The sequence below is a fragment of the Colletotrichum aenigma genome (assembly GCF_013390185.1).
Source record: "Colletotrichum aenigma strain Cg56 chromosome Unknown KSG_Cg56_contig05, whole genome shotgun sequence".
Classification (NCBI taxonomy): domain Eukaryota; kingdom Fungi; phylum Ascomycota; class Sordariomycetes; order Glomerellales; family Glomerellaceae; genus Colletotrichum; species Colletotrichum aenigma.
The window spans coordinates 2,891,003-2,915,745 of NW_023500911.1; the positions used below are offsets into that span (position 1 = coordinate 2,891,003).

The window sequence follows — 24,743 nt, forward strand, 5'->3', positions numbered from 1 at the left end:
GGCGCTTGACGTGGAATTTGGGGGGGGGGGGGGGGGGGGGGGGGGGAGGAGAGGACACTTGTGTGTGCGTGTATTTGGACAGTAGTTTGGGGGTTCTTGGGGGTTTTGGGGGAGGAGATAGTGAGACCGATTGTGGATTTTGGGGGATTGCGAGCCGGGTGACGGGAGGTGGAAAGAGCAGCAGTCTGACAGGAGGGCTTCTGGAGTCCTTCGGTCGGGGCGGTGCGGTACGGAGGGAGGGACGGGGCGGGAGTGGGAGGTCGACGGCAGCCAGACAGCGGTACCGCTGTCTCCCAGGTTGGCCCTACTTTGGAGTCCCGGAGGTGAGGTTCTGTCTCTCCAAGGTAGGTAGGTACCTTACCTTACCTTACCGTACCTGACCCTGAATTACGCAGTACGTTGTTGGATTGATGTTGGTGGCTTGTGTGGGAATCTGGCATGCAGGGCGCCGACAAAATACCGGCCAAGGTATCGAGTCTCCAAGGCGCATGTACTTCTGCACAGGCACTGCAGAGGCTTTATGTATCTCCTGGCGGTGTGCACTGCAGCAGGCGACCTTGCCGCATGGGAAGAGTGACTTGGTTGCATTGTCTTGCAGACGCAGAACAAATCCCTCCTCCTCCTCTTCCTCCAAAAGCATGTAAACTTCTTCTGCCTCTCGTCTGTTCATTATTTCCCCCCCTTCTGCCCACGGAGGAGATAAAATGACAGTCATATAACGCACAGCCCAATGGCAAACAGGACAGGAGGAGGAGAAAGTGAAGGTGAAGCCGCCCCAGAGTCGGGAGTGTGGCACGACCAGTGGAACCCCTCGATCCCCTTTTCTTTCCTTTCCTCTCCTCTCCTCCCCTCCCCTCTGACCAGACCTGCGGAGAGAAGGACGCCTTCTGTTCCAGCCAGGCACCTCAGCTTCTTCACTGGCTAGCTCGGCTTATTGTGTTGGGTGGGTATTGGGGGATAGTTGAAGGGCTGTGAATGTGAGGTACTTGCTACCCCTGCTTGTGGTACAGCGCCTGCACAGCACACTCCTCTCCACCTCCAGCGAATTCCACGCATGAGGTTGAAATTGCAATTCGTATTGCAAGCGTCTTGAATTTCCACCCTCTTGGGGTTTTTTTTTTTTTTTTCTTTTTTTTCTTTTGGGAGCTTGCACCTCGATATGTCTGTGGGCACTCATGTTTAATTATTCTACAGACACACAACAACCGATGTAAGGATAGGTATGGCGGAAGCAAATGCATCCAGCTGGCATGCACAGCAACTGGAGCTCTGCATTGCATCTGCATACCTGCTGCGTACTGAGGTTGAGGTGCTCGCCTGCAGCAATTCAAAAGAAGCCACAACTCAACGCCCATCTTTCCCTTCAGCTAGCGGCAGCTGCTTGGACTTGTGCAACTAGCCAACACTGATCGCCAGACCTATCCCGTCTTGGGCTTGGTTTTCTCGACACTCGAGAATCGTTGCTAGGTAGGCGGAACGGGATCAACGGTAATGAAAGGGCCGTTGCGCTTGCAACGACTGTTTGGGGCATTTCGTTGCTTTTGCCTGCATCTTGGGGTTTTCTTTTCTTTCTGTCTTCTTGATTGCCCCTCCTCAGAGGCTTGTGCTCCTGGTGTCGTAATGTGCCTGGACGGCGGCCAACGGACTGGTCTTTGGCGGCATAGCTGCAGGCCTAGCTGGGGCAAGATCGAAGCTTACCTAGGAAAGCCAGTGAGGCCATCAAGCGAGCCGTGTGGCGGTTACAGCCAACCTAACGGAAGGTGGCGCCTGGGCCAGCAAAGAAGTTGAAGTTGCAGAAGGGGTTGCAGATGATTGAGGGTGTTTGGGGGACGGGATGCTTAATAATAGCAGCCAACGGGATCGGCTTCAATTCGCCGTGCCACTTCCTCAATCCTCTGAAGGCTGGTCCTTGGCTGATCCCGAGCTGCAGTGCGCGCAGGCTGACTGTTAAAAGACGACGCGAGCAAACAAAGCATGCTGCATGGCGATTGTGGACCAAGTCATAGGGCGAAAAGTATCAGACGACGAGAGGTGCGGGCGGGCTGATTGACACGACACGCGACGGTTGAAACCAAGTCGTTTCTGGTTTCCGTAGCTCGGGCTGTGGCTGTCACGTCAGGTGGTATCGAGGTTTGCGGGCCTGGGGTAAGTACATTACTGTACGAATAGGCGTCAGGCAGTTTGTTTGGGTCTCGGGGGGTTTTGCTGTCGAGACGGCTGTGGCTCGATCTTTGTTGAACAAGCGTTTCCATTGTCCTCAAGACAGATGAAGGTGGTGATTCCTCAGTGCTCTCCAAATGGTGTTGGTCTGGCCCTTTGATCAGCGGCCAAGCTTCCACCGACCCCAACAGCCTGCAGCAGGGCTCGCCCAGCACCCTGCAGTTCGTGCAGCCGCAGCTAACACTAGAACCACAGTCAGTCTACGTAGTGTTCGCGACGCGGAGGAACGGGTTAGGGTAAGGGACAGGTAGGTAGGTGCAGTGTAGCCTTCTGGCGGTGAACGAAAGCCTGGCCCCTGAGCGAATGACTTGACTTGACTTGACTTGACTTGTCCTGACTTGGGTGGCACCATCACGCTTTGTCGGGCTGATTGTCATCAATCGAGCAAACGTCTCACGCAAAGAAGTCTGAAGTCTAATAAAGCGTAAAGTCTGCAGATCTGAAGGCGCCGTCTGGAGAGGACGGACAAGACGAGACGAGGGGAGAAGGCTTGGTTGGCACTTGGAGCAAGGCACTTGGAGCGAGGTACGTACTCGGCCACCTCTTCTAAATGAAAATACGACTTGGAGTCCCGAAATCCCCACTGAGCTACGTTTCAGCTAAACGGCCCCCCGCTACAGCGCCACCGGGAGTCGGACAGCTTCGAAGTTCGGGCATATCCTCATCAGTCAGACAGCACGTACGAAGTACGCAGTATTCGTACACTTCGCACCCTGAAGCTACTCGTCACGATCCATGTGGTCGATCCTGCGGCCCTCGACTGCCGCCCAACTTATGGAGCAACAAGGTCGTCGACGACGACTGCAGTTTGCATCTTATTTGCACCCAGCGCTACTGCTACTGTACCTACTGTACCTATTGAGCCGTGCCGCCTTTGGTGGATTGCGCCAGTGGCGGTCGTCATGACATCTTAAGGTACACATGCTCACAGATGGTGTCTTCAAGTTTCAACCCTTGATTTCTCGTCTGACCTGGTCGAGCCCAATCTCGGGCCATCGGGCTGCCAGGTGGGTCGCAACTCCATCCCGCTCATCGTCTTTCTGGACGGGACTTCCTGGCTCGCATTCGACTTTCACGGCCCAAGAACGGCCTCGCTATCAACAGCCCTGCAGCTTACCATGGTGACTCCGTCAGCGCCTCGGGCTGGCAACTCTGCGAACTCTTATCGAGATCAGCAAGATTCGATCCTGCAGGTCTTGCTTGCCTGCTACGTTCTGCTGTTGCTTTGTCGGTTCCATCCTCGTTTGTCTTCAATTATCGAACCTGCCAACCGCCAACCGCCAACGACAACAGCAACAACAAAACGCTCATCGTGCGGGTGGGCATAGTCGGGATACCGCTGCTCGATTTCGGGCCCTCTCTTCCCGACTACGGCAAGATTCTGGACCTGCTCCTTTCAGTCGTACTGACACAACATGAATCCTGTACAGATTACACTGCATTCGTACCGCCAGATGGCTTCTTGACGCCCTCCAGGTCCTGCGCCGGCTGCAGAAGTGAGGGCGTCACGGCGTTCACGGCAACGCCCTACGAGTACATACTCACGCCGTTCTGGGCATGCTTGCGATAGCACGGCTACCTCACGGTTACACAACACACAGACTTGAAGCTTGCTACTCAGCTTAATTATCGGACGACGTTGATCACCGCCAAATACTGCACTCTGCTCCGGTACTTGGGGTTTTTGAAACCCAAATGCCTCCTGAATCTGACGCTCTAATCATAGCCTTCCTTTTCTGGCCTTGGGGGGCCCTGGGAGAGCCTGGGAAACGCTGTTCAATTTGAATTGAACAGATTCGCTCCTGAGCCCTCTGCCATTCCCTGAATCCCTACAAGCGGCACAGCAAGCGAGGCAGGGAGCCCACGTCGGTTGGAACTCGGAGAATCTACTATGAGAACCACCGTGCCACGTCAAACTTGACTGACAGCTCAGATGTGCCTCGCCAAGCAGCTCCCGTTTACTGCCGTCGCATGGCGCGGCACAAGACAAACCCGCGCGCCGTTTGGGTCTGTGTTTGCTGCTAATCACGATGGCAGCGACAGACAGACAGACTTGAGCGCGATCTCCCGACGACTTGAACAAGAGCGCAGTGCACGGCAGGCGGCTGGAGCTAGGTGTCGAACGGGGAATTAAAGCCCACTGATGCGCTCGCTAAAGAAGCCCTGTCCAGTAAAGCTGTTGGCTGGCAAGAATTGGGGTGGAAGGTTGTTAGATCCCAATACTACGCTATCAACGTCTCCCCAACTGGTTGACTGCAACCTTCCAATTTGGACTATCGATTCCGGGACCGTTTCCACCGTTCAAGTCGACTTTGACAAACCCACAAACGCAGGCCAAGTCGTTCGATGTTGGATGCTCGCCATCTCCAAATACCAGCTTCTGGACATTGACAGGCTGTGGGTACCTTACGGACCCGCCGGATATTCACCCCTATTCTCGACGGTCAACCAACTCGCCCACATCCAATGTGAATGGGACGCTGCGGAAGACCACATAATCCTCGGTGTCGCGCATACACACGTGTATTCTTCTTGCGAACTCACAGCCTTCACCATGCCACGGCAGCTCCCTGTCTTCTCAATCGCCTTTCCCGGGCAATCAGATTGCTGATCAAATCCGTCCCCATGAACTGCCTCGCGCCATCCATCATCGCATTAACATGGCATGCTGACAGAGCACACACACACACACACACACCTACATGCCTCTTCCCATTCATCCATTCCCACTGGACGGATATAATGGAACGTGGCAAACGCCAGATCAATGATACTAGGATGGGCCTCGCAGCAACGGGACCCAGAGGAAAGGAGAGTGCCCATGCGCAAGGTGGCATTCCAAGCACTCGGAACTCATCACGGTTAATAAGTAGCAGAGCGAGCATCTTCGCTTACAGCGCAGGGTCGGACTGCGAGCTGAGGACCCGATAGCCGCAATCAGTGACGGCCGTCGTGTACGCGGCCGCCCTCCCGAACACACGACTTCAGATTCAGGACAGCAGGCGATGCCGGCGTCCGCCCGCCCCGGCCGACATGCCGTGATTATTCTCCGATGCGCAGCCAGATGCACACAGGCTTCCAACTGCCGTGCTGGTTCACGTGCTTCTTCTCCCAGTTGTTATATCCGTAGATGTTGTTACACGGAGGAGCCTCTGCTCAACCCAGGTCCATGAACATCTGCTCTGATAGCCCAGCTATGAAACGTAGCCCCGTAGCCGTAGTCGTTGCACCTTGTTCCCTCTTCAACTTTCTTTTCTGCAGACACGTTCCCGTCAGGTTTGCTTCGCCGGCCACGGGTAGTACACAATGTAGAGAGACTCGTTTCAGCTCCCATTGGCATGGCCCTGGTTCCTCGCATCGCGTAGCCCACAACCCTGGACATCATCCCATCATGCCTCGTCCTCTTCCCCCCTCTCCCACGATCCGGGGAAGCCCGCGGCCGCCTGGCAACATCCATGCATCGCCAGCATGCTGCCTCCTTACTCTCGCAGCCTCAGTAATCAACCATCAACCCACAGACAGAGTTTCTTTTATAAATCATCCGTCAAACTGGTTTGGTAGCTACCATTCCTAGTAGGGCCTTGTCAACTTGATGCAGACCGCCCCGGGCTCCTTCCGCTACGGTGTTTGTCAATTGGTTTTCCACCCCTTCTGGCAACTGACATGTCTTCGACCCATCACATCGCGCAAGATGGCAAAGAGATTCAGGATGTACCAGGTAGATCCGCCCAGTCCTCCATATCCCCGCCACACATCTCCGTCGATACCAAAAATATCATCACAAGTCCGATTGATAGCCAGGGGCGGAGAGGGAGGGGGGAGGGAGGGGAGAGAGGGACGCTTAGGCTCTTCATCGAAGGGCGTCTGGCACACACAATGCGCCACGCGCCGGCTAATCCGTCCGGTCAAATCAGGACCCTCAATCAGCCGCGGCTGCGCCAGCGTGGCTGTCTCGATCTGGCTGAACCCCTTCTCGTCCTAATGACAGGCAGGGTGACATGGTTTTCCAGAAATAAACTTGTGCCCGTCAGCGAGCTTCACACGCAGACCACATGTCGTTCATCCTCCGCTTGCGCTCGGCAGGATCATCAACCTCCTTCCTCGCGCGGGCGCTCCGAGACAGACAAGCTAGGTGCTGAGTAGGCGCCAGACCAAACGCTGATTTCCCCTTTCCTTCTCGTTGAGGAGTAGGTGTCATATGTGTGCATTCATGCAGCAAACCCCCGCAAATGATGAGGGTAGATAGAAAGGTGACATCTAGCTTGATCGCCAGGCCCGAGGCGGAATATCGGGACCCGTGTTCATGTCACGAACCAGGTTTGGACTTTTCTGTCAGGCCAACTTACAACAGTTGGCACCACGTTTCGCCATAGGCATCGGGCGGTAGATATACGATGAAGAGAATAGATGTTAGTACAGCGCTCAGCTAGCTATGCCGGCAATTAAAACAACAATACAAGAAAGAAAGACTTCTCAGATGTACTCAGCCTAGACCTGCTGCCCAAATAGCTAGCTCCCCTCGATACCAACGACCGCGCAAGAACTCCGTTTGCTTTTTATACCGTGTCCCGCACTTCTCTTCCGACGCCAAAGCCCGTTTATCGCCAAAATACCATGATGTATGTTGAGTTGATCTAAGCCGCAACGCTGCTCTCCCGCTGTCGCTTGGCAATGTAGTATGTAATGAGGTTCTTGGGGTCGTCCTTGGCGCCCTTGATGAGCTCCCAGAAAGCCCCGTCACCAATCCGCGAGTGAAGCGCCACGCACAACTGCACGGCACCCATGCGCACGCCCGAGTCCGTGGATTCGAGGCACCGCCCGGCAAGGCCGGCAAGCTGAGCCAGTTCACTCTCCGAAGGCACGAAGCCGGTGCGCTTGTCGAGCAGCTCCTTGAGCACGTGCAGACCCGTCGCGAGACAACGGCTGCCCTCAACGGAATTATCCTCCTTGCCCTGCAGCTGTTTCGTCATCACGACGACGATCTCGTGCGGATCGCCTAGGGCAACAAGCTCCTCGGAGAGAAGCTCAAGGCCGCTGACGATGCGAGCCCGCGAGTCGTAGGCGCTGCGAGTCTCCACAAGCGACTCAAGTCCCCGCGAAACGTGCGGCTGGAAGTTGTCTCGCTCCTTCTTGAGCAGAAGCTTGATCGTCGCTAGGATTTGCGCCTTGACATCTTGAACCTTCTCCGGCGCGAGAGTAGCGAGCGGTGACTCGAGATACTCGAAAAGCCCACGAAGAAGCGCTTCAAATTTCTCATCAGTGAAAACAGCTTTACCGTCTCTGATGATGGACTGTAGCTTTCTGAAACCATGGACATCCAGGGACTTCGCCTTGACTCTGGTGACTCCGCTTTCCAATAGCTTAGAGGTCTGCCGCGCCTTATCCGGCGTCTCGAGGGCACCATTGACCTCGCCGTTGATAGGCGCGGGTGCAGGAATTTCATTGACCGGCTTATCTTCAAGGACTGGACCGGTGGGACTGGACTTTTCCACAGGCTGATCTTCGGTGAAGGGATCTTCAAAGACCTTCAGCCCGTTGACAGGCATGGTTCCAGACTGAAGGTCCAGCTCCTCAGCCGGAGCTGGTTCTGAAGCTTGCGCAACGTTGTTAGATGGTTCTACTGGAGCACCGGCAGGCTTGTCGTCAGGCTTGTCGTCAGGCTTGTCGTCAGGCTTTTCGTCAGGCTCGTCGGCAGCGGGAGGGGCAGGCGATTCTCTAGCATTCTCCGGAATGATCTCTGCAGCTGGCTGGAGTGAAGGCGTCGGAGAAACTCTAGCTTCCGGCTCTGGCGTAGGCTCTGGAACACGCTCCGCCGGCAAAGGAATCTCTACAGAAGCCGCGGCATGGTCTATTATCATCGGCTCCTCCGACTGAGCGCGCTTAGGCGGCGACGCTCTTAAGCTTGCCAGATTTGGCACGACCAGGGTGAGATCCTCGTTGTTTGCGGACGGGCTGCTAAACAGCATTGCAGTAGTGGTCTGCGATCGTTTAGTCTTCGCGGGACTAGTCCTCGGGGAAGCCCCATGAGGAGATGAGACAGATTTCGAGAGCACTGATTTCGCAACCGGGGATGCGACACTGGATTCGCTCGCGTGAGGCGCATGTCCAGGCCGAGGCCGAGAGGGGGCTCTGCGCGGCGAGGCTTCCGTCTTCCGCTTCGGCGTCGTCCTGGATCTAAGGCTCTCTGGAGAAGGGGCCTCGTTAGAAGGCCCATCGTGAGTCCGCACGGAGTATGGCCCCGCAGTGGCCGGTCGGGCAGCCATTTCCGGCCGCTTCTTTGTGGGTCTCATGGGCCGGACAGACATGCCGCCGGACACGGTTGTCTTTGCTGGAGGCGCCGGGCCCGTTGACGCTGATGCGCTGGGTGCTGCGGGCTGAGGTCGAACAGGAGAAAGATTGGCCATAGCAGATCCTGGGCGAGGTGGCAGATTTCGATTAGCCATATTCGCCTTCTTCTGCGCCATCATGGTCTCCCGTAAACTTGGTTTAGTACTGCTCATGGTGCTCTTCGACAAACCAAGACCTGGCCTGGCCCTTTCGGTCTCCGTCCTCTTGGGGGCATTCGGGTTGTTCGGGTCCTTATCAAGTAGTTTTTGGGCAGTCGGCTCCAACGTATCCTTGAGCCTGCGATTGTGTTAGTTGGTCCAGGAGGCACTAAACAGATCCACTTACGCCTCGGCTCTGGCAGGCCAGATCTGGGCGAACACCCAGTAGGTACCACGCATTCTCTCTCTCACTCCTGGGTTTGCATCGTTGAGGCCCCTCTTGATGGACTTTTCTACCATATCCAGGCCACCACCGTGCTCGATGTGACTCTTGTGGTGGGCTTCTTTGTTCAAAAGAGTCTTCAACCAACCCGTAGCGTATGTCCTAGGCTGGACATTCTTGTCCTGACAAGCCATCCAGACATGCTGCATGATTCGCGAGCTGTAAGTAACTCTCGAGATGATAGTGTCGACGGTAGTGTTGGCAAGTTGGGAGCTGATCTTCTTGGTTGCGGCTGACAGCTTGATGAAGGTCTGCATAAGAAGCTCCACCAGAGGGTCCATAGCAGGGCCGAAGGTCATGGCAATATCTTGCACCAAGCTGCAACCCTCCTTTGAAAGACTGGTTCGAAGGGAGTTGACAGCTTTGATGATTCCATCTAGCAAGCCCTTGAGACCCAACATGAAGACGTCAGGATAATCTTGGGGCACGTTTCCAGCAATGAGCTTCCGCAGCTTTGTCATGCTCTCCTCGCGCTTCAGCCAATTCTGCTCCGTCTCCCTTCCTTCGAAGTACAGCATCATTTCCCTGAAAATGTCGTCAAGTTCACCCTTAGTGTTGACATATGCCGGTTCCACCTCAATCAGCTTCTCGCCCGCGGGGGTCACGGGTCGCTCGCTCGCCAGAGACGATACGCTGGCAGCAAGCTTTGGTCTTGCCACTGGAGCCGCTGCAGGCTCATGGGGAGTCTCGGGTCGGTCGCTACTCGGTGCAAGCGCCTTGACGATGGCTTGTTCGATCGCGGGACGAACCTTGAAGTTTTTGAGCTGTCTCTTGAGGTCTGTTTTGGCTGTACCAGGGGCGTTTCTGTCACGCAACGATTAGTGCACATTTTATGGAGGAAGTTCGTCTGCCAGATGCCACGTACTGGAAAAGCTCGATGACGGTGGTTTTGGCGACATCGCGCACCATGCCGTCGGCGTCCTCAAGGAGCTCCATAAGAGTAGGAACGTAGGCGCGAAACTGCATGCCCTGCTCTTGGTGCATGTGCAGCAACCAGTGCATGCCAGCCTCCTTGGCGCGTGGGTTCTTGCCAATCATGGCGACGTTTCGCACCGAACGCTCAACGTCAATTGGGGCGGCCGAGTATATCGTCGTCAAGGCTTGCGACGCGAGGCTCCTAAACTTCTCTTTCTGGTCGCCCAACTTGTCGATGACCAACGGCAGGGTGTGCTTCGCCTCCTTGGCGATGTACTTGGGCTCCTGGCGTGACAGCCTCGTGAGCAGGTGATTCAAAGCCGTGAAGCCGGCGTTAACGAGCACTGCATGTTGGGAGACGGATGCGGTGCGGAGGCCGTCGAAGATGAGGGGGATGAGGACGTCGGGGACATTGTGTTGCTTGATGCCGGATTTGATGCCAGTAACGTGTTGGACCTTGGTATCGATGCTGGCCTCGGAACGGAGGATCTTGAGCAGGTCGTCGACCTGGTCCTCGGTGATTTTTTCCGCCATTCCCCGCAGAACGAGGGTTGCGCTTGGAGTTGGGTGTTGATTTTGAGCCTGATAAGAGCAAAGGGGATTGGTCAGCTGGTGTTTATCCTTTCGACGTCGCCGTCGTGCAGGTTGCTCAACGGGCTGTGGTTCGCGCGCACGAATGTAAATCCAGTCGGACAAGATATGCGACGACTGATGGACAGTATGACGACGAGAGAGGGAGCATGAGTCGTTTAGCGCAACGGGGGGAGGGGAAGGGGTGGTTGTTTGACACCGGGCGACGGGGAAGAGGGAGCGAGCGAGCAGCTTACGATTTGAAAGTCGCGTCGGTTGTCGTTGGGTCGGCACGGAGGAAAGTCTCAGTGCGAAGAAGCGCGGCGAACGTATCGCGCCGGGGACGGTCGGGGACGGAGCGTGCAGTGCAGCGCAAGTACGGCGTATGTGTGTGTGGTGCGTAACCGACGTTTGCACTTTTTTGCGCGCAGGTGTTGTGATTGTTTGCAGATGTCTCGAGCAGCCCGACATAAGGGGGGCACTTTGGGGGGCATCCCAAGCCGCAGTTGCCCCGTGCCACGGGGACTTGCTGTGCTCGACTCAAGGTTATTACTGGCCAGCGGGTGGATCTTTCCCCACGATGCCGCCTCTGAGGTGCGGCGGGACGCTAGGAGGAAGCCGCTAAGCGCGAAACGGCCAGGGGTGTGCTTCTTCGCTACCGCGATAGGGGCCCCTCAACCCCTGCATAGGTTGGCTTTGCGCCCCGGCCCAGGTTACTAGGTAGACCTTACTGCATGAGGTGCCTGCCTGTACGTCAGGTCCACGATCAGGGCCCCAAGCTGACGGTGCCAGGTCAGCACTCTCGCTCTCATACCTATCTCATTTACCTTCACTGACGTGACGGAACCTAAAGGGACAGAGCTCTTTGTGTCAGCTACCTACCGGACACCTCTCAGCCGGCATCAAGCTCTCAAGACCGCATAAAGATCCCAAGCTGCTGCCGCTTACGCGTACATCTATCTGCCTGTTCCATTGCTCATGTTACCTTGCCTGGTAGGGCACACAACAGAACTTCGTCCCAAGCCGTCTCCCACCTCTCGGAGGCTTATTTCTCAGCGTCGCCTCTCATCTCACCAAGACCTCTCCCGCAGATGGTCCTCCCACCTCACACCACACCAGCTCCAAAGCCCGATTCGCTCTTCCTGCCCGCCATGTCCTCCGCAACGCCCTCCGCGACCCAAGCACCGCCTCCGGGCCCGCCCGCCGCAACACCTCTCCCATCCCGTCCCAAATCTCCGGGGCAGAAGGCCATAAGCCCCGCCGGCCCCGCCGGTGCTGCTGCCGATCGCCATCGCCCCTCCGACCCCAAGTTCGATCTGCCCAAGTTGAGACTCGAGATCCGAGATCTCAACCACCCAGCCGCGGCTCACTTTCTCTCCGCCGTGAACGCCAGCACCGCCTTGGCCACCGCTGTCCACTCTGTGCTCAACCTGCTCTACGAGTCCCCCTCAAACCCGACCACTCATGCCCCGCCCACCCGCTCCGTCACCCTGATCCTCCGCGACATGGGCGGCGTTGCCTACACCACCGGCTCCGACCTCGATGACGACCACAAGGAAATCCACTTCTCCATGTCCTATATTGCCGGCATCACCTCCGAACGCCGCACTGATGAGATCATGGGTGTCCTCACACATGAGATGGTTCACTGCTTCCAATGGAATGCCCATGGGACCTGTCCCGGCGGCCTCATTGAGGGCATCGCTGACTGGGTCCGTCTCAACAGCAAACTCAGCCCGCCCCACTGGAAGAGAGAGTCCAGCGGTAACTGGGATGGCGGCTACCAGCACACGGCCTACTTCCTGGACTACCTTGAGGGTCGATTCGGCGCTGGAACCGTGCAAAAGTTGAATGAGAAGCTTCGCAAGCAAAGATACCGGGAAAAGGAGTTCTGGACCGAGTCTCTTGGTCGACCGGTGGAGCAGCTGTGGAAGGATTACGCAGAGAAGCTGAAGGATGAGGAAACTGTGCTCATCAATAAGGACGACATTTCCGATGATGACATTAGGCTCGGCAGAATCAGAGCGGCCGATGAAGCCATCGCAAAGTGAAATCAGTCTTCGGTTAGCATTTTCACATCTAGGTATCATGAAACATGGAGCGAGTAGAGGTGTCATAGGAGCCAATTTCAATTCATGTGCAGTACCGCCTTAAATCTATCAGAGTACTCTTTCCCAGTCCTGTTGAACCTTTTGCGCCGTTGCTATTGCCTGTACCGTCGCCCTACTCAAACGAATTGAATCTCCCGACACGAATAAACCAACCAGGGAAACGAAGGAGGAAAAAACTCGAGTGCGAGGAATGTGACACCGTCCATTCCAACGTGATTATGCCCTGACAGGGGCTTGGGCCTCGCTCTCGCTGACAACGCTGCCAACCTCTGACCAGCTTGCGGGGGTCATCATACCCTCACTCTCACTCAGGACATCGTAGTATCGTCCGGTATCACCAGCTCTGGACGAAGCAGCATCGTTGGCAACATCCTCGCCGGAGCCAGCGAGGGATGCCGAGTCGGTGGGGGTCAACTCGCCGTCGCTGACGAGTTCAGGCTCGGACATGGGCACGGGTGGCGACATGGGGAGCGGTGAGTAAAAGTTGGAGGGGCTGGACCCTTGGGCCCAGGCCTGGATAGAGGCGTACGCATCGTCACGGTCGTCCTGGCCAGCGGTCATGTATTCTTCGGATCCGAGCTCACGGTCAAGGGTGGCAGATCTTTCGGTCTCGGATGAGTTTTCAGCAACATCCACAAGAGCGGGCATGGTAGCGATAGCGGCGGCAGTGTATCGTGGGCGTTCGTCTGCGTCACGGGTCGTAGCACTGTAGATATCTGAGAGGGCCTCGTCGTGGCCAGGAGACAGTTGGTTGGGCTCCTCAGTTGTCGGCAGCTCGTCCTGGTCGATTTGGTGCTCGTCGGCGAACGGGTTTGCGTATAGTGAGGCGTTCAGGCCACGGACACCCTCAGGACGTCGACGAATAAGGCCCTCTTCGTCGCCGCGGACGTTGGCACCGGTGTTGAAAACGAAGGTTCCCTTGTCGCTGCTCTCGTCCTGTCGCATAAAGTCATCGAAGGACCTTCCGCGCGACGGGGCAGGCGGCAGCTCCTTTGAATCGGCAAGTTCGGCCTCCATCTTTTCCTTTTCTTGCTTGGCGACTTTCAGGGCATTCCAGTACAATAGCTCCTCCCGCTGCCGGCGGCGGGTTTCGTCGTCGGCATCGACGCCAGCTTCAGGTCCTCCACGAGATTGCATAAAACCTTCAGCATCCTCAGGGCGGTTAAACATTGGGGGGCGGTCCTCCGGGTCGATATTCTCGCCCAGCGAATGCAGAGCGACGGCGATACGCCTCCGAAGCTCGTCAGCATAGCGTCGGATCTCGGGCGATTCGTAAATGGCGATGGCGGCTGCTACAGCGACAGAAACGGCAATGACGCCGGCTGAAGCCAGGGCTCCGTGGTTAACTCCAGGCATTATAAGATGAGGGTGAAGGTAGGATCAAAATGCGATAACTTGGGAAACGAGGAGGGACGGTGTGTAAGGGAAGAAGGATACAGTCTGTAAATGGAGAAATGAGAAACCTGACCCCGAGGACGAGGTTTCAAGGTCTGATTTCCAGAGGTGAAATGGCCACCAGACGGTCAAGATGGGATTGCGTAGTCCTGAAGAGCATTTGCCACAATGCCACAGGCCTGACCACCTCAGGCAAGCAACGTGATTCGCGACAGCGCTGGCGCGGGGTAGCGTATTGAAGAGCAGAAAACAGCAGATCTTCGGGCGGCATTGGGATGGGGTAGGCAGCACAAGCGATAGGCCGCGACAAGGGGGACTTGGAGAAGGTCGGGTTGGGTGTTCGGTGTCACTCACCTTTGGCAGCAATTGGTACAGGCATTTCGAACGGCCCCTGATCAACAGCCAAACCGTAACAATGAATCGAAGGGAATGACCAGAGGTTGAACGAGAATGGGGGGAGAGGATGCGGCGAGAAGGTAAGTAAGGTAAGGTAGGTGAAGGTGCGGCAGGCAGTACTTTTTTAGTTTGACATGCAGGAATAGCAGCGGTACCTGACTGACCTGGACACCACACCGGCCTACCAACGACAGGAGAAACCTTAGCACCCAAGCCTGTCAAGGTAGGTAAGGAAGGTATGTAACTTCCATGAGTTCCCTCCCTGCCTCCCTCCTCTGTCTCTGCCGGGAGTGGCGGAGGGGTGCCTTGGGGTGCCTCGGGGGGCACCCATAATGGCCTGGAAGCTCGACGTGTGATTCCTCAAGCGTTTGACCGCGCGGACCAAACTGTCCAAGTCTGATGCGAGGCGCACCGGATAACGTCACGGGGGCCGCCGCAGGGCTATCTATCTTATCAGGAGCAACGCCCTCTTCCTCAACGTAGGGGGCGCCCTGTCAGAGATAGTCTGCCCATTCTATTGGTTGCAGGCGGTCTGCTTTCTCCATTGGGGCGTTCCTTCAACTGCACCTGCACCCTTCTTACGGTGTGAAATATTACAGTGGCATTGCTTCCTCTCGAATGGCGATGCGCGTGCAGCGGAGAGACCTGTTCAATACTTACGTGGCACCGCATTTTGACTTTGGATGCGACATGGGAGAGAGGCAACGAGTCCAACTCACTGCCTTGCCTGCCACCTTGACGCGGCAGGCACGCACCTTATGTTTCCTCCCCTTGAGCACCCAGGTATCATCAGCTCAGAGGGCTTGCCCAACACTGATCTCGCTGGGTCTTCATTCGTTCACGGGGGCTTGATCAAGGTTCATTTGCGCTTACCGCTTGCATTGCCGATACCATCCCTTAACACATTTAAGGAGGCATTTCGAATAATTTCATGGACTGAGGAACCAAATGTAAGAGGCGTGAGGGACTAGGTATCAGGAGCATGGGCCACTGCAAGCGGGGTCGGGTTTCAAAAACATACCCAACGGCATGTGTGGAGGGGAATCTCTGGTGTGTAGGGTCAATTAGCATTGACACTGTCTTGCTTGGCGTGGTCTGGCAACAAGGTCAAAACAATCATGGCAGCGAGTCTTTCGGACAGAAGACCAACTCCGGTAGGCTACTCGCCCAAGTCCAAACTGCACTTTTAATGAGCCCTCAAGTTGCCCATCGACGTCGAAAACAGGCTCCCTAAACATTCTCATACGCGGCCCAGTCAGAGGAGGAATTGCGGTGTCCATCGTTTGCTTCGGTCTCTTGCTACCTAATCAAGCGGCGCTTGGAAAGGCGCGGTCCTGGCCCCAAAGGAATAGCAAAATCGATGGCGAGAGATATGCTGGGCTTCGTAGCCTGAGCCTGTTCCGCCGAGCATAACATCACAATAGTCTGCTATTTCCTCAATGACGACTAGTGTTGCGAGAGACAAAGAAACCTCGAAGCTGAGTATCCTCAAAACATCGCACGCCCCTCCAAGTCCGTGTTTGCATTCAAAGACGATCTTGCAGCCTTCTTGCCTGCTTACATCATCTGAATTTGCATGCTCATGCGCGGCTCTAAGATCGTACGTCAGCCTGCTGGCTTGGATGGGATATCAGGCAATTCTCCGCTCGTTGAGAGCATCCGGGTCTATGACGTGAAAGCCTCTCCAGCGTGGCACGCAATGAGTTAGACCAGCGCTAAATTCAGTTCTTCATTCATAATTTTCAACGAAAATCATTCTTTTGGTGGCTTCTTCGCATCTGCCCTGTCAGCTATGAATTATTGGATAACAGCAACTCTGAGTGACATGTACCTCCTTCTCCATAGGTGCGGCCTCTTGTCCAGGCACAAGTCAGGGCAACTTGTGCCTGGACAAGGAGTTAGTTCAAAATCCAGATGTACTAGGATTCTCACATCTAGACCGGCACATTGCATCGGTCGTCGGCGGTTACGCGAGACCGACACCGATCTGGCTGTTGTCGAGCTCCGCTCCGCCTGCAGATGGGGTCCATTGTCCCTCGGGACCGAAGCCGGCCTACTCGGGGACTTTGCCAGAGAGAGAGTCTACAGACTGCAGTCGACGCTCGGACGTGGTTGCGCGGTTCGCATTCTAGGGCCAGCGGCATCGCCTAGTGTCGTCATCGTATGGCTAGATGAAATTCGATCGGTCGCGAGATCCATGGATCAAACGAACATAGCGAAGGCCCCAGGACCCTGAGACCAAGTCGGCAAGTCCAAATGAAACCCACAATCCGATGGTTATCGGGGGCTTTGGGGACGACCACCCATCTTGCTGTTGATGAGGGTCGAATCCACACAGGTCGGTCAGCCCTTCGGATCCCATCGGGCAAGTTCACGGGGGCCGGTTGCTGAGGGTGCTTAATCTAATCGAATGCAGTAATTGGCGCTCACAGGTAAAGCGGCAGATAAACGTCCACGGATGCGCCGGAAGTTGAACGACCGGGGCGAGAAAATAGGGTCTGATGGAGTCGGCATTCTGGTCTGCAGCGCTTTGGAGAAAGGACATGTTGGTTTGAATCCCTACGGATTAATGAATTGAACTAACAAAATAGGTATCAGCTGCACGCTGCTCTACCAACGCCATGATTCTAAAAACTCCTTGGAAACCCTTTCATGCCCCCCTAGTGCAGGTAATCGATATCAGATGAAATTGATGAGTGACAGTCCATGTCCCGATCCCGGTCCGACCGGCGGCTGCGCCAGTGCATCGTCCACAAGGACCGCACACGCACACCATCGGGAACATGGACGGCCAGTTCCCGAGAGCGTCGTAGTGGTGTGTGGAGACACGTTGGCGTGCCGTCAACTCCGACCAGGCTTCGAGGATTGAAAATGTGTCGCCTCACTGCTCAGTTTGTTTGGATGCGCTGCGCGCTTTTAACGCCGTGGTTGCGCCGTGATTTGTAGCGGTTTTGGCTTCCGCCAACACCGGATTGAACCCCGCCAATCGCAGCATCCAGGCCCTACTTCCGTGCTTCCTTGCTTCCTATCCCCTTGCCGCAGCTTCCCGTTCGGGAAAGTGGTTTAGTGGGAGCTGCTGACTGTGGAAGCAGACGACGTGCTGCTCTGAGTGTCTGTCGAGTTGGTTCTGGTAGCCTTCATGCGTTCACTGAAGTGGCATGTCAGTCGATGAACTTCTCGGCCGTTGGTTGCAAAACTCACTGAGTAGAGCGGTCCAGGAGGTGGCAATCATACTTGGCGGTGCCGGACTTGATCTGGAACTTGATGCCCTTGTTCTCCAAGACATTCTGGAGCTGACCCTTCTGAGCGTCGGCGGAAGGCATTGTGACGGTTTGATGTTGTTGTTTGCGCAAGAATGAAATATGAGCTGGGTCCCTGAGGAGTAAAGACTGGACTGGGCTGGAGAGCGGCAGGATGTAAACGGTAGACGCGTGAAGATGGCTGACCTGGAAATGGAAAGTTTGGGATGAGGGAGGGAAGTCTGCTTCAATATATAGGAAAATAGCTCAGCGAATGTAGACTGAGAGGGAGTGCCGACTTATCCAGGGCTATTGGACATGCCGAGTTGCGACGAACAAGCGCGACGAAGGGCTCCAACACGGAAAGAACCACGAACCTTGGATTTGGGAGACGGGGCTACGAGAGACAAGGACGGTTACGGTTACGGATAGTGTATGTAGGTACCTACGAATACACCACCTAAGCTTGCCTTACCTTAGGTACGGTACGGTAGTAGGTACGAGCACCCCTGCAGAAGGGTCAAGTGGCCGCCCGGCAGACAAGGCAAGGGAAGCCGACGTGAGCGATATTCTGGACTGGACTGGACTGGAGATGCAGATGCAGAGCATGGACCCAGAAACCCCAACTGAGGACGGCGAGGCACCTCATGTAGGTATCCATCTGGTACATCTTACCTATCACCCCGTTCTCCTTGTATCGCGTACCTACCGCCGGGTCTGTGTCTACCGTCCAGGTCTGTGTCTCCGTGCCGAGGCCAGAGTCAAGTGTCAAGTGCACCTCAGACATTAGAGGGTGCTGCCATGATGTCGACTAATCACAGGCACTGCAAGGAAACCCGACATGGTTGCAGGAGCTTCTTTTCTTGAATCCGATGTATACGGGTACGCGGGATGCAGTGACTGTGAACTAAGTATCCGTACCTTGGTACTGTCCTTTTTATACCTTATTTGAGCAATCGGTAGGACTTGCACTTGGCGCTGGTTCCTCCGCTGTCTACTGCCTCGTCACGCTTCCTTTGTTCCATTCCCGTTGACATTCCCAGTCCCATCGGTTCCCATTCGCATTCCTGTTTCCGCCACTGGCTAGTGGTCAACATTGGAGGAGATGAGGAGGAGCGCTTAGCGTGGGGTTCCGCATGTGCGGTGAGACTTGAACTGCGGACCAAGTGGTGCCTCCAGGTCCTCCACTGCGACGGGAGGAGACTTCATCCCAGTTGGCAAATGTATGTGTGTGTGTGTGTGGACGAGATCGAGGTTGTAGATGCCGTAAGGCGAGCGAGTCCCGCCGAGTTTCCCGCGAGTGGTTAACCTCGAATTCTGATCATCATAGCAAGGCTTTCATTTCTGCTCGTCTCACACCAACCTCCGCCCACAACGTGTTTGCATCTGATACAGCCGACAGGATCAGAGGACGGTGTCCCACCCAAGGTTCAAAGTCACACTGAGGTGCATCCGCCATCCAGGTCGGCCTCGAATTTTCACGGTCATTATGTGATACCGAGAACCAGAGACGAGACCTGGTTAGCTGTTGTCAGCACAGTACCGAGGGCAAGGAAACCCAATGCCAAGAGGGCTGAATGTGAAAAAAAAAAAATGAAAAAAAAAAGCGTGGAAGCAAATGCTTCCAGAAGCATTCCACATCTCGCCAAGCCTTCGCGAAAGCTTGGTCCTGCCTGAATCGACCAAAGTGCCATCCCATCTTTTCACTCATGTGCTCCGATGCACCATCCCCAACAAGTCAAGAGCCAGGTCTTGGCCTGGACTGGCCTGTTCTTTGGCCTTCCCCATGCCCCATCCCATCCCATTATCGGCTCAAATCCTCAGCACTGCAGTATCAACTTTTTGGCAAGGTGAAGCAGCCCAGGAGCATTGTCAAAAATACTTCATTGGAGGAGAACTCGCCCAAATATCGGCGGGTGGGCAGAAGAGCTGAAAACCACACGCCATGGACGCTCCCGTGCACCGCTGCGTTATGTGTCCGTAAGCCCCTCTGTAATTGCCTGTCCATTCCCTCCCCTCTTCTTTGGCGATCCCCATGGGGAGACAGGTCAAGGACCATTGCCGGCCAAGGGAAAGATGGAACGTGTTTCTCATACCCATCCACGTTGGCACGGGGCACCCATTCAAGAGACAGGACGATGCCTGGCGGATCCGACACACGTCAAGCAGCTCAGGTTGATTCGGTTCACGGGGCTGGCTGGCGGGAAGGTGACAAGACCACATTCTGGCTAAATGACTCGCATTCATTCCCAAGTGCTTGGATGTGTCTGCAGACATGCTTCCACAGCGGCTAGGCTTGGTCTTCAAACAGCTGAGGAAATTCTCACTCCAACCCAAGGTTAAAGGCTATCGCCTGATTCAGCTCGTCTGGGAAGTCCCTCCCGTAGTCCGAGGGATGGCCGAATCTCAAAGTGGACCATAGCCCACCCCATGAGACTGGAAGAAACCAAGCCTTGGCCGCATGTCACGACTCGGAGGTCGTGGGGCCGGGTCTCTCGTAGCGCTCCTCTTTCCACTGCACGGAGACCGGGGTGCTCCGCAAAACCCCGTTGGCTACCTTACATAGTAGATCCTGCTGGCTGGATACCTTGGTGTAGAGTCGAAAGTGAGGCCAAGCATCTTGGACAAAAGACACTGGACAACTTGACAGACACGGACGAGAGGACGACGAGTGAGCCACAAGATCCAGTGATGAAACTCAAGGCTCGGGCGCGTTACTCGTCTGGTGCATCCACCGCGGACTTTCGTGCAGCATGCTGACCTTGGGATTGGCCGATGAGACAGCTGCCCTCTCGGGCCAGGAGATTTCGTCACCGACAAAGGCAAGACGACATTGACGATGAAGTATAGCTGCGATGCTTGGCACACTTGGCCAAGGCCACTGTCTGCTGTTATATCGCTCGTTCCCCTCATTAGCCATCCACTTGTTCTCGAAGCCGAAGAGAAGTCCCCTTGTTCGTGGAGGACCACTGTCCGACAAGTACCCAGAGTATCTCCACAATAGCGTCACTTGAGAAGTCCCCCGGTCTGCTCGCTTGGGTGGCATGCGGTCGAATTCAACCAAGCGTCGCGATCCCTGATGGTAATCGAAATCCTCCAAGAGAATGGACACCGCTAATCAATCTTCAGCGTGAGCCTGCAAGGATCTCTGGATTCCCCGTCGCGAGGCTGATTCAAGAAGATAGCCTACGGTAATCATAGCCCGGAGTCTGTGGATGACAATGTCGGGATGTTGCGCCGCAATTGCTGCTCGGTGGAAGAAGAAGGTACCGGTCTACACCCCCGTACATAGAGCTGGCCAGCGGTGCTCTGAGCCGGCAAGACCCACACCCGGCCCGACAGGTCGTGGTCACTCAGGTCACTGAATTCCACCACCCCACCCCACCTCTTGTGCGAACGCGTACCTAGGTACCGGTAGGTAGGTGCCTAGGTAAGGTTAGGTAATATGCTGAGCTGAAGTTAGGTAGCTGCTCCGGCTCCTACCACCGTCCTGGATTTGACATCACCGAGTGAAGCTGGCCACATCTGCGACCGAGTCCTTCCTTGCGCTTACCGACGTCCACGGGTGCCTCTTGCGGCTTTTGGCGCCTTCAGTGCCTTCTGGGAAGCATTGTGACTAGCTGCCCTTTGGCCAATGGAATTGGCTCTCGTTCGCATTTGAAACGAATCGCTGCTCCACGTCCTTGCCAGCTGTGCGCTCCCTCACAGAACCTCCAGCCGCTTTCCGACCACAGACAACGATAGCGACAGCAAACAAAGATACCCAAACATGTCAGACTACGAGCGAACCATCCTGGAGTTCTACCAGCTTCCCAACCCGTACCCGAACGAATGGCCCGACGAAAAGAACCAGAGCGGTGGATCCGACGACGAGGAGAAGGATGAGAAGAAGGCGAAGCTGAATCGCCGCAAGTCGCGATACCAGGCGCTCGAGCGGGCTGTCAGCAACCGCAACAGCATGATTCCCGGCTCGCAGTCCGAGAAGGGCGGCATTGGCAATATTGTCCAGCGAGATGAACCTGACCCCTTGGGCACCACCGACAGCGTCGTCAGGACTCTCCGCCAGCTCGGAGTGCCGATCCAAGACGACCCTCGTTTACGTACGTATCCAGCTCGGTAGAACAGACGGAGACGGAGACGGAGACGGAGACGGAGACGACTGGACGGTGGAAATGCAGCGACTGTTGACCCGATGCTAACACCATGCCTAGGCAATAGGTTCCTCCTCTCCTCTACAACCTTCTCCCCCGCCCTGTTTCTGTCACAGATGCACGCGACTGCCGACACTCAAAGCTTGCTGGTCGGCCTGGACGTTCTGTCTCAGTCAATTGATCAAAAGTCTGCATCACTTAAGGTCTTGGTGGAAACCAACTTTGAGCGTTTCGTCAAGGCGAAGGCCACTATAGATAATGTCTATAAGGAGATGAAGTACCGCGGCGCGGAGCCGCCACCGCCGCCAACGACCGGCCGCCCTCGAGGCCATTCTCGACATGCTAGCCGAAGCAGCTTCCGCAGCAGCAATGGCGGCGTCGCCCTTGCCAACAATCTTGCATCTCCCACTTCAGACGCCCGGAAAAAGAACGCTCTCGTCAAGGAAAGCGAGTACGGCGTTGCAGGAATCAAGGCACCTCTGCTAGACGTGTCCGCCAAGGCCGAGGATGTTTGGGGCCCTGCTCTTGGAGGTCGCGAAAAGGAAGAGAATCTCAAGATCGTCTCGGCCAACCTGGAGCAGTTCAAGGAGTACGTGGAATTGAGCTCCGCCATCGCGGACAGCATCAAGCGCCGAGACTACGAGAGTCTCGTTGAAGAATACAACAAAGCGCGCAAGTTCTCGGACGATGCGCGCTACCTAGCAGCAAACGTATCGGCAACCAATTCAACAGACACACAGCTCTATCAGATCGTACTGGCTGCCCGCATGTGGCACGATGTTGATGAGCAGATTCAATCGTTCAAGCGGGATGTCTGGCGAAAGCTTGTCACTCTACACAACGTTTCGAAGGCCGACAATTTGGGCCAGCAGGACCAGCACATGGAGTTGATAAGTCTTCTCTTGGAGTTGGGCGTGGACGACAATCCGATCTGGGTTTGGTTACTGAGCCGATATGACTATCTCAAGAGCAAAATTCAATCGACGTCGGATCGTTCCAAGGTTGAAGTCGAAGTGCTGCGTCGCCGGCTGGCAAACGCCGAGAAGCCGGGTCCCCATGCGGTCGCATCACACCTCCATTCACTGGGTCGCGTGGCCGTCGAAAACAAGATCGCCTCGGCCGACTCAGCTGACGTTATTGAATTGTGGGAGAAGATGCTGGCGTACCTGTCCAATGTTCTCTCCTCGCAAGGAATCCTGGGAGAGGTCGTGGATTTCTGGCAGACTGTACAGGGTTTCTTGGATGGCAAGATTCAGCGGACCATGCCGATAGGCTACAACGGAGAGTCACAAGAACATCACCAGTTGACGGAGCAAGGAGCTGAAGACCTGCAGAAAGGCACACTGGAACTTATCGACATGATTCGGGAAACCGTCTTTTCCTTTTTCGCTGGCCCGCCACCAGAGGATATCTCGCTTCTATTCTCGCCCCTACCCATGTCACCTAAGAGCCCCCCGTCCGCTTCTGCCGGAACGCCAACTGGCATGCGGGATCCCCGGCTTAACCTCGATCCTAATAACATTCCCCCTCCGTCGCCCAAGCGCGGCGAAACCTGGGAAAAGCTGGCCTTTTGGCCTCCGTGGTCGAACTCTGTTAGCGGTGTCCATTATCTCTCCAAGATGCTTGCTCTTGTTGGATCTGGAGCGTCCGACTTGGCGAGCATCGGCCCCGTTGTGAATGGATCAGATGCCAGCGTCTTGGACAGGCTGAAGTCGCTGGTGAACGTCTCCCGAGAAAGATGTGTCACCGCGCTATGCGCTGCTTGGAATAAAGACGCCGAGAACATCAAGTACGTCGAGGACTGGTACCGATCACCAGAGCTGGGTGACCTCACTCGGATGCCCTCCAGCTTTGCAGCTTTCGAGGGCGCATTGCTGGCAGGCATGCAGAAAATTCTTTACATATCTGAAGCCATGTCCAAGCCTGGTGCGGGGGATATCGTCCTCCCACCGCCTAGTAAGCTCTTGCAGATGGTGAGAAGCCAATACGTTACAACGCTCTATAAGGCGCTGAGCGGTATGGTGGAAAACGCCGAGAGATCTGTCAAGAAGGCTGATGACGATTGGACGACTGATATTGACGGCACTATCGCCACCACCGCCCCACCCGCCCCTACAGGCGGAAGGGCGACTCTCGATGCGGGAGACAGGGTGAGCCGCTCACATGCACATCCACGATGGACCATGCTAATTTTATGTAGAATGTCCGTATGCTCCTCACCCTCAGCAACCTGCAAGCACTTCGAGCCAAGGTTGTTCCGAATCTTAACTCGCAGTTCGAGAACGCCTTCTCGGTGAAGCTTAGCGACGAGTCCAAGACGATCAAGGACGTCTTGGGCCAGATCGATGCAAGACTCTTCCAATCATACACTAGACCATCGATAGAATCGCTCAGGAACATTGTACGAGCCGGTGTTGCAGCACCTGATTGGGTTCCCGAGACGGGACAGAAGCCACGAGAGGCGAATCCCTACGTCTACGAGGCTCTCCTCAGTCTTGTTCTTGTTCACACTCAGGTCTCTACAACAGCCCCGACTCTCACCTCGCAAGTGTTGTCCTACCTGCTCGAGCAAACCAGTCGTGAGCTCCTCGAGGCATTCCGCACTCGGCAACGGTATACGCTCGAGGCTCTAATGCAGGCTACCCTCGACGTCGAGTTTGTGGCCCAGACCCTAAGTCAGTACACAACAGACCGCGCCTCCCAGCTCCAAAGTGAAATCTATTCGGAACTTGACGGACGCACCGACAATGACGCGCGCGCTCGGCTGCAAAGTGAACTTCCAGAGATGCGCAGCGTGCTCAAGCGACTGCGGGAGGCGAGCAAGAACGAATTTGCGTGCTTCCGCAAGCCGAAGCGTCCTGGCATGGGTCCTCAGCGCACTGGAACGGGAGATTCTGCCGCTAGTATTACGAAGGGCTAGAGGCCTCCTCCGGAATGCAGCTGGAGACCTATATATTACTGAGTCGTTCTGTCGCATC

General features: G+C 55.6%; 5 protein-coding genes across 5 annotated transcripts; 2 read left to right on the forward strand and 3 right to left on the reverse strand.

The window, feature by feature from the left end:
* Positions 1-6,854: 6,854 nt before the first annotated feature.
* Positions 6,855-10,437, reverse strand: STU1 (the record flags this gene model as incomplete). Its single annotated transcript, XM_037323697.1, has 3 exons — positions 6,855-8,844; positions 8,893-9,792; positions 9,854-10,437. 3 exons carry the CDS (start codon positions 10,435-10,437, stop codon positions 6,855-6,857), a joined length of 3,474 nt encoding a protein of 1,157 aa, XP_037178325.1.
* Positions 10,438-11,624: 1,187 nt separating this feature from the next.
* On the forward strand, positions 11,625-12,524 carry CGCA056_v008451 (uncharacterized protein; the record flags this gene model as incomplete). The annotated part of the gene is made up of 1 exon (XM_037323698.1): positions 11,625-12,524. The coding sequence occupies one exon, from the start codon at positions 11,625-11,627 to the stop codon at positions 12,522-12,524; it is 900 nt and encodes a 299-aa protein (XP_037178326.1).
* A 276-nt stretch (positions 12,525-12,800) lies between these two features.
* CGCA056_v008452 (uncharacterized protein) lies at positions 12,801-13,940 on the reverse strand (the record flags this gene model as incomplete). Its single annotated transcript, XM_037323699.1, has 1 exon — positions 12,801-13,940. The coding sequence occupies one exon, from the start codon at positions 13,938-13,940 to the stop codon at positions 12,801-12,803; it is 1,140 nt and encodes a 379-aa protein (XP_037178245.1).
* Positions 13,941-17,438: 3,498 nt separating this feature from the next.
* On the reverse strand, positions 17,439-17,698 carry CGCA056_v008453 (uncharacterized protein; the record flags this gene model as incomplete). Its single annotated transcript, XM_037323700.1, has 2 exons — positions 17,439-17,523; positions 17,577-17,698. 2 exons carry the CDS (start codon positions 17,696-17,698, stop codon positions 17,439-17,441), a joined length of 207 nt encoding a protein of 68 aa, XP_037178246.1.
* A 3,685-nt stretch (positions 17,699-21,383) lies between these two features.
* On the forward strand, positions 21,384-24,685 carry SEC5 (Exocyst complex component SEC5; the record flags this gene model as incomplete). The annotated part of the gene is made up of 3 exons (XM_037323701.1): positions 21,384-21,714; positions 21,826-23,915; positions 23,966-24,685. 3 exons carry the CDS (start codon positions 21,384-21,386, stop codon positions 24,683-24,685), a joined length of 3,141 nt encoding a protein of 1,046 aa, XP_037178247.1.
* Positions 24,686-24,743: the final 58 nt, after the last annotated feature.